This window comes from Pyrus communis, chromosome 14 (genome assembly GCF_041283825.1).
Source record: "Pyrus communis isolate YQ-2024b chromosome 14, ASM4128382v1, whole genome shotgun sequence".
Classification (NCBI taxonomy): domain Eukaryota; kingdom Viridiplantae; phylum Streptophyta; class Magnoliopsida; order Rosales; family Rosaceae; genus Pyrus; species Pyrus communis.
The window spans coordinates 7,430,312-7,438,377 of record NC_142578.1 but is presented as its reverse complement, the minus strand read 5'-3'; the positions used below and the strand labels follow the sequence as shown (position 1 = coordinate 7,438,377).

The 8,066-nt window shown below is 37.3% G+C and overlaps 1 protein-coding gene and 2 pseudogenes across 2 annotated transcripts; all 3 read right to left on the bottom strand.

Moving 5' to 3' along the window:
• Positions 1-348: 348 nt before the first annotated feature.
• Positions 349-1,668, bottom strand: LOC137712303 (caffeic acid 3-O-methyltransferase-like; annotated as a pseudogene).
• A 537-nt stretch (positions 1,669-2,205) lies between these two features.
• Positions 2,206-4,440, bottom strand: LOC137713735 (protein DMR6-LIKE OXYGENASE 2-like; annotated as a pseudogene). The gene is made up of 4 exons (XR_015955465.1): positions 4,188-4,440; positions 3,723-3,970; positions 2,995-3,317; positions 2,206-2,502 (listed from the first exon to the last, which is right to left on the bottom strand). The product of XR_015955465.1 is annotated as a protein DMR6-LIKE OXYGENASE 2-like (transcript).
• A 713-nt stretch (positions 4,441-5,153) lies between these two features.
• On the bottom strand, positions 5,154-7,790 carry LOC137713736 (protein DMR6-LIKE OXYGENASE 2-like). The gene is made up of 4 exons (XM_068453079.2): positions 7,517-7,790; positions 7,042-7,289; positions 6,087-6,408; positions 5,154-5,637 (listed from the first exon to the last, which is right to left on the bottom strand). The coding sequence occupies exons 1-4, from the start codon at positions 7,739-7,741 to the stop codon at positions 5,392-5,394; spliced, it is 1,041 nt and encodes a 346-aa protein (XP_068309180.2). The 5' UTR covers positions 7,742-7,790; the 3' UTR covers positions 5,154-5,391.
• Positions 7,791-8,066: the final 276 nt, after the last annotated feature.

The window sequence follows — 8,066 nt, the reverse complement described above, 5'->3', positions numbered from 1 at the left end:
CATGTTATCGTTAAGCCCGGTGCTAATGTTGATATAGTGTTGGACCAACTGGTTATAGACTACATCAAGAGAGAATATAATATCAGTCATGTAACCATTCAGATAAAACGTCAGTAGAGATGGAGAGAGAGAATATGTCAATGCTCGACTGTTGTAATTAGATAAGTTTGGAGTTTTTAAGACTTCAATTGTTTCCCCAAATTGACAGATTATAATCTATCATATCATTAGTTTGCTCTTATATGTTATTTTCTTATTAAATAAACTTGTCTCGTGAATACATGAAAGTATAGTATTATGTCTTTGAAACACAAAAGATTAAAGTAACGAACCGTATTCAACTGGAAACTACATAATCTTTAACAGCTCCATGACTGAAAAGGTAAAAGCGGAACAAGCAACTTGAATGTCTTAAAATCCTGCTGCTTTTGCCAAACTTTGTAATTCTCTCTATCGTCTCCTATCCCATCGCATTGGTATTCATTAGGTACACATCAAGCAGAAACAAACTTTTAGCAGAAAGACTTGTTTCAGGGGCTTTTTGTATCACCATATCCACCACTATCACTTTTCTGTTGTCTGGCAAAGCCTTATAGCAAATCCTCAGTATCATTAAGCATCGATCGTCATCCCAACCGTGCAGTATCCACTATTAATAAAATCATTTGTAGTAGTTCAAAGTTCTCGAAAGTGTAACTAGTTGAATGATATTGGGTTGGATTGATTTGAACACGAAACTTAAGTGCAAAGGTACACAAGTTAGAGTGCCCACACTTTATTGAAAATTTTGATTCAGCCAAAGCAGATGTTTGCTTTTGAATTTGCTGTGTAAATAAGCAGTTGAATAAGTCTCAAAAGCCTCACCTTCATGAAAATGGCCTCACCTTCCGGAATCCTCACAAACATATCTCCTGCAATGTGCACTATACCTGAAGCAAAACTCTTTTGTAAGTTAGCAAAGCAAAGCTAACTACAAAGATCTACACAAAATTGTCCAATGGTAATCGAAAAATTTATATCATACCAGGATGGGAGGGAGACTTTTCGACAACTGAAGGCAAATCATAGTTGATGCCCTTGATGGCAGGGTGCTTAAAGATTATCATGTTTAAGAATAGTACCGTTGCCACCACCCACATCTACCAGTGTACATAGACCTTCAAAACTCGTATAAATCTCCAGAATCTCCTTAAAAATGAGGTTCAACTGTTTCATTGAGTCCTTAAAAATTCCAGCAAGTATGTCATCCCTACAAATGTAATCCACCACCCCTACCAATGTAATCCACCACATTCATTCCATAGGCCTTGCTAAATGGGAGTCCTCCTTCTAGAACTACATCTTTCAAATGGAACCTGCAGGAATGGCGACATATGAAGATGACTGCACTGATGCAAAATAAAAGAACTTTGTTTGGTTCTTTACTTGCAAATCAATCATAGTTTGACACGTATACATAAATAACTCGTTTATAACACAACATGAAAGTTTTTGCACACGTGTCAGACTGTAAGTTAAAACAAAATTGATTAAATTAACAGGGTTTTGTAAAAGGTTGTACTAGTATTGGTGCCAGAGACACAAATTGAGTAATGGTGCCAGAGACACACCATCCTGATACGTTTGCCAATTGCATAGCATATTGGGAGTGACCTTCCTCTTCTCCATTAACGTTGGATATTTTCAGCTGTCTTCTCCTTCTTTGGAGTTTTGATTGTTTGTTTGGATTGCTGGTTTATATTGTTGTGAAATTTTATATAGGCATGAGAGGTGAAAAGGGTTTCAAATTCATCACGATTCTGAAATTTCTTAGTTGCTAGATGAAGAGCTTGTGCATGAGACTAATCTGTTTTCGTGTAACTTCCATTTTGGGGGCTTGATTGCACCATTTTATACTTAAAGTTGGTTTTCTTCCGGAATACGAAATCATAGCACATGGCAATCCGTGATTGGATAGAGTGAGGAGCTCCTCAAGTTATGGCCTTGAGCCAAGTACTGTATGATTCTCAAATAACTTTATTATTGTAGCAAATTTGAATGAACATCAAGAATATCGACATCAAGGTGATGCTTTATTAGTAAACTTAAAAATGAAATAAAAAATAAAAATAGTTCCAATATCTATTTCGGCTAAATAGACATACTACTGAAAAGATAAGACATCTCAACACTCAAAGTAAAGCGAACCATTTTTTTGAGGTCATTTGTGTACTTGTCCAAAGCCAGTGACATAAAATCGCACGCACATGTTCAACGGTTCAAGTGGGTTTGAACAAGTCTAAGCAACACTCAGTCGCAAGCCCTTTATTCCAAAATTTCTCGTAGTACTCGGCATATGTGAAGTTTCTGTACATGGCTGGGTTGTCACGTTTGATGAGCTCCTCGGCAGGCCCAATTACTGCATCTGGTGATGGACAGTAGAAAGTTGGGATCGATATTCTCTGAGTTACAGTTCACCACAGCTCTATGGAGCACGCTCCAGTACCGATTGTTGCTAATTACCTGATACCAAATAAAATGGTAAAAAAGTTCAAAAATCAATTACAAATTTTACTCGTGTGTCACAAAAACTGTCCATCTACTTGGACAAGTCCCCTTTGCTAGGGATAAATGAGCTTAACTATCTTGGGAATGATGCCACTATCTATTATTTCCCTCTAATGTAACTAATCAGGTGATAACAAAGATAAAGAATTCAATATTTCACGCTATGACAGGAACATTTTATCCCTAGCTAAAGGAAAATATATGGGGGATTTTCAAGCATGCTCTTAGAAATTGTATGCACCGGATGATCTTTTGGCCATTGAATCCTTGGTCAACAATCCAATAACCAAAAATCACGTAAGATAAAATATACTGAAGCATAGTAGAATTGGTTTTTTGTCATTAGATCCTTCATCTAGGATCCATTAATTGACCAATATCTAATGACCAAAAATCTTGTTTGATAAGATACACCGAAACATAATAAAATTAGAATATAGTACTTACCTGCATCATATCACCAACATTGACAATGAAAGTGTTGGGAATAGGGTTGACAGCAACCCACTTGCCATTCCTAAGGACCTGCAATCCAGGCACTTCATCTTAGAGAAGGATGGTGATTAGATTGCCATCAGTATGTCCAGGCAATCCTTAAGTCAGCTCTGGCTGTGGACAAGGTGGATAGTAATTCAAAGCCATATGCTGCCCTTGCTTCCCCATTGCCTTAAACAGAATAGTTCTTTTCCAAGCCCAAACTCTCTGATATGGCCTCAAGCAATCTCAGCACCAATCCTCTCACATTTGTGCAGTACTCACCCACTTGCTCCCTCTGAACAAAGTGCAGTTCATTCAGTTGTGTGACTTAGATGTAATTAATTAGAAACAAATGAACTTGTCTACGACAATGCTCTCCTGTTAGACTGGAACTTAGATCATTGATCAGTTTGATGTTTGACAAGATGTATATATAGTTCATATTCAAAGTTTGACAAGATGAACATTTGTTTAGCAACGTAAGCCTGACAAAAGAACGTTAGTTTGAGACGATGATAAGGGCTGCCCTTATTTAACTAAACTAATAGATTCAATTGGACAATATTCTCTTGTTAGACTGTGTATGCGTGCTCAGATTCACGTCTTAACAATATAATAAGTCTGGTTAGAAAACGCTAGTTGGTTTGAATATTTAAGTACTAGCATAAGATGATGAAAAAGAAGGCATCCCTATTTACCTGAACAATGGGAGATTGTTAGGCCATTCTTGGACATAGTCTTGAAGAGGGTAGCAATGGAGCCTAAGGAAGTCCCTCCAGTTGGACAGTTTTTCAGTCCTGACGTTGAAACTGGTGGAGAGCCTGGTTGTCTTAGAAGGGTCATCTGAGTACATCTTCAACCTTTCGCTCTCTGGTAATTGGAAAATTTCTCTTGCTATATTCGACATGTTTTTTATCATTATCTCTGGAACTCCATGGTTTTTCACCTGATATGAAAAGGTTGGTGTATAATTTATTCGTAATATATAGTAGTTAGTACTCATATTCATACTAAACATGTAATTAAGTATAAGGTGATGGGATAATATATATGTAAATAAGGAGAAACAAGGGCACTAATCAACAGGGTATGCAGATAGACAAAATAGGTGTCGAAATCATTTGCCGAAGTATACATATACATATGTGTGTTTTACTTGTTACCTGAAAGAAACCATCAGTCTGGCATGCTAGACCAATCTGTTTGATAATACCCGAGTGCGTTGGGCCATGGAGGTCCTTGAGATCAATTAGAGGAATGGAGGAGGCATCTGATACCTGAAAATCAGTGAGATTTGGACGGTCGGAGATGGGTCTGATGTAGTTTGAAAGGATATGGTTCACACCAGACATGAGGTCTGTAAGCAGTAGGTTTGTTGTGGTGGCCATTTTGCTTACGACTGAAGAGAAAAGTTGCAAAACTGTAGATTTGGTGAATGGGGCTTTGGATCCCTATCCCTATTTATAGAATATGAGTTGGGGGTTTAGCTGTTCTAGTTGTCAGATCGGCATGCCCACCACCTCCTCACTATGGACTGCAGACAGATTTGTCTGAGGTAAGCAAATGACGTCCTTCTGCTATGTCATTCTCTAATGCAATTTGTTAGTTTAAAGGAAATATTTAATCAGATGTCATATTGGGGAGTTCTGTTTTGAAGTGAGATAACTTACGGCTAAAAATATTTAATTTCATTTCACTTAGTTTTGTTTTTTTTTTTCAAAAACTTAAGAAAAAGTTGAATAAAGCCGGAGTGTGCATAACTTCTGTTTTGGGAACTTGGCTGCACCATTTTATATTTAACGTTGATCTTCTTCTAGAAGACAGAATCATAACATATGGCAACGTATGAGTGGATGGAGTAAGGAGCTTGTTAAGTTATGGCATTGGGAGTAGGATTCTCTTCCCTTCTAGTTTTCCTTCCATCATCTTCTATTTGAACGGTTATGATTAAATCATGTCAACGTTTTATGTTAGTTTTTTAATAGCCAGAAAAAGGACAAAAAACAATATGTGAGAAGAGGGGGAGGGAAAAGAATGGAAATAGAAGGAAATAATGTCATAAAGTATGTAAAATTCTCAAATAACTTTATTACTGTAGCAAATTCAAACTCAAATGGACATCAACAATATTGACATAATAGTGATACTTTATTGATTCTAATGTAAATTACATACTTTTTATTTTCGTATTTATTCTTAAACTTAAAAATGAAATAAAAAATAGAAATAGTTTCAATATCTATTTTAGGTAAATAGACATACTATTGAAAATATAAAACATCTCAACACACAAACTAAAGTAGAGCATTTTTTGGGGTCATTTGTGTTCTTGTCCAAGGCTAGTGACATGAAATTGCACGCACATGTTCAAGTGGGTTTAAACAAGTCTAAGCAGCACTCAGTTGCAAGTCCTTTATTCCAGAATTTCTCATAGTACTCGCCATATGTGAAGTTCCTGTACATGGCTGGGTGATCATAGTTGATGAGCTCCTTGGCAGGCCCAATTACTGCATCTGGTGATGGACAGTAGAAAGTTGGAATCGATATTCTTTCTGAGTAACAGTTTACCACAGCTCTATGGAGTACACTCTTGTACCGATTGTTGCTAATTACCTGATACCAAATAAAACGGTAACAATGTTCAAAATCAATTTCAAATTTTAATCTTGTCACAAAAGCTTTATCCCTCTACTTGGACAAGTCGCCTTTGCTAGGGATAAATGAGCTTAACTATTTCAGAAGTGATACCATCATCTATTATTTCCTGTCTCATCTAACAAATCAGGTGAGAAAAAAAACAAAAAAAAATCAAGATTTCACGACGTGGGGGGATTTTCCAATATGCTCTTAGAATTTGTATACCCCATATGATCTTTCGGCCATTGGATTCTTGGTCAACAATCCAATAACCAAAAATCAATTAAGATAGAATATATTGAAGCGTAGTAGTATTAGTATTTAGTCATTAGATCCTTCATCCATGATCCATTGACCAAACTAATGACGAAATTTTGTATGATAAGATATACCAAGACATAATAAATTTAGGATATAGTATTTACCTGCATCATATCACCAATATTGACAATGAAAGTGTTGGGAATAGGGTTGACAGCAACCCACTTGCCATTTCTAAGGACCTGCAATCCAGGCACTTCATCTTGGAGAAGGACAGTGATTAGGTTGGCGTCAGTATGTCCAGGCAATCCAAAAGTCAGCTCCGGCTGTGGACAAGGTGGATAGTAATTCAAAGCCATATGCTGCCCTTGCTTCCCCAATGCCTGAACAATACAGTTCTTTTCCAAGCCCAAACTCTCTGATATGGCCTCAAGCAATCTCAGCACCAATCCTCTCACATTTGTGCAGTACTCACCCACTTGCTCCCTGTGAACAAAGTGCATCTCATTCAGTTGTACGACTTAGATGTAATTAATTAGAAACAAATGCACTCGTCTACAGACTTAAATTGTCTATCCTCCCCATCTCGTACCCTTTCCATCTCCTTCTATATTTTGTGGTCACGGTTAAGTCATGTCAAAATTTATATTGATTTTTTTTATAGAAATAATGAGACAAAAAACAATGAGAATATAAAATGTTGATGTGGTTTAACCGTGACCACAGAAATATGAGAGGATGGGAAGAGTATGGGATGGAGAGGAGAGACAATCCAAGTCCCTCGTCTACGACGATGCTCTCCTTTAGATTGGAACTTAGATCATTGGTCAGTTTGATATTTGACAAGATGCATATATAGTTCATATTCAAAGTTTGACAAGATGAGCATTTGTTTAGCAACGTAAGCCTCACAAAAGAAAGTTAGTTTGAGATTATGACAAAAGGCTGCCCCTATTTAACTAAACTAATAAATTCAATTGAACAATATTCTCTTATTAGACTGTATGTGTGCTCAAATTCACATCTTAACAATATAATAAGTTTGGTTAGAAAACGCTAGTTGGTTTGAATATTTAAGTACTAGCATAAGATGATGAAAAAGAAGGCATCCCTGTTTACCTGAACAATGGGGGATTGTTCGGCCATTCTTGGACATAATCTTGAAGAGGGTAGCAATGGAGCCTAAGGAAGTCCCTCCAGTTGGGCAGTTTTTCAGTCCTGACGTTGAAACTGGTGGAGAGCCTGGTTGTCTTAGAAGGATCATCTGAGTACATCTTCAACCTCTCGCTCTCTGGTAATTGGAAAAACTCTCTTGCCATATTCAACATGTTTTTTATCATTATCTCTGGAACTCCATGGTTTTTCACCTGATATAAAAAGGTTGGTGTATAATTTATTCGTAATATATAGTAGTTAGTACTCATATTCATACTAAACATGTAATTAAGTATAATTAAGTATAAAGTAATGAGATAATATGTATATAAGGAGAAACAAGGGCACTAATCAACAAGGTATGCAAATGGAGAAAAGAGATGTGTCGGAATCATTTGCCGAAGTATATACATATATATGTGTGTTTTTTAATTGTTACCTGAAAGAAACCGTCAGTCTGGCATGCTAGACCAATCTGTTTGATAACATCCAAGTGCGTTGGGCCATGGAGGTCCTTGAGATCAATTAGAGGAATGGAGGAGGCATCTGATACCTGAAAATCAGTGAGATTTGGACGGTCGGAGATGGGTCTGATGTAGTTTGAAGGGATATGGTTCACACCAGACATGAGGTCTGTAAGCAGTAGGTTTGTTGTGGTGGCCATTTTGCTTACGACTGAAGAGAAAAGTTGCAAAACTAATGAAATTTGTAGGTTTGGTGAATGGGCTTTGGATCCCTATATTTATAGAATATGAGTTGGCGGTTTAGCCGTTCTAGTTGTCAGATCGGCATGCCCACCACGTTCTCACAATGGACTACAGACAGATTTGTCTGAGGTAAGCAAATGACGTCCTTCTGCTATGTCATTCTTTAATGCAATTTGTTAGTTTAGGTATGGTTTGGTATGCAGACAAGACGGGACGGAACGGAATGGGACGGGACGGGACAGGATAGGACGGAACGGAACGGAGCGGGAGCAAAGATGCCCT

Coding starts and splice junctions, on each gene's coding strand:
- LOC137713736 (XM_068453079.2), bottom strand. CDS start 7,741: ATGGCCACCACAACAAACCTACTGCTTACAGACCTCATGTCTGGTGTG. Junction 7,290..7,516: donor AGACTGACGGTTTCTTTCAG/GTAACAATTAAA, acceptor TTTTTATATCAG/GTGAAAAACCATGGAGTTCC. Junction 5,638..6,086: donor ATATTGGTGATATGATGCAG/GTAAATACTATA, acceptor ATTTGGTATCAG/GTAATTAGCAACAATCGGTA.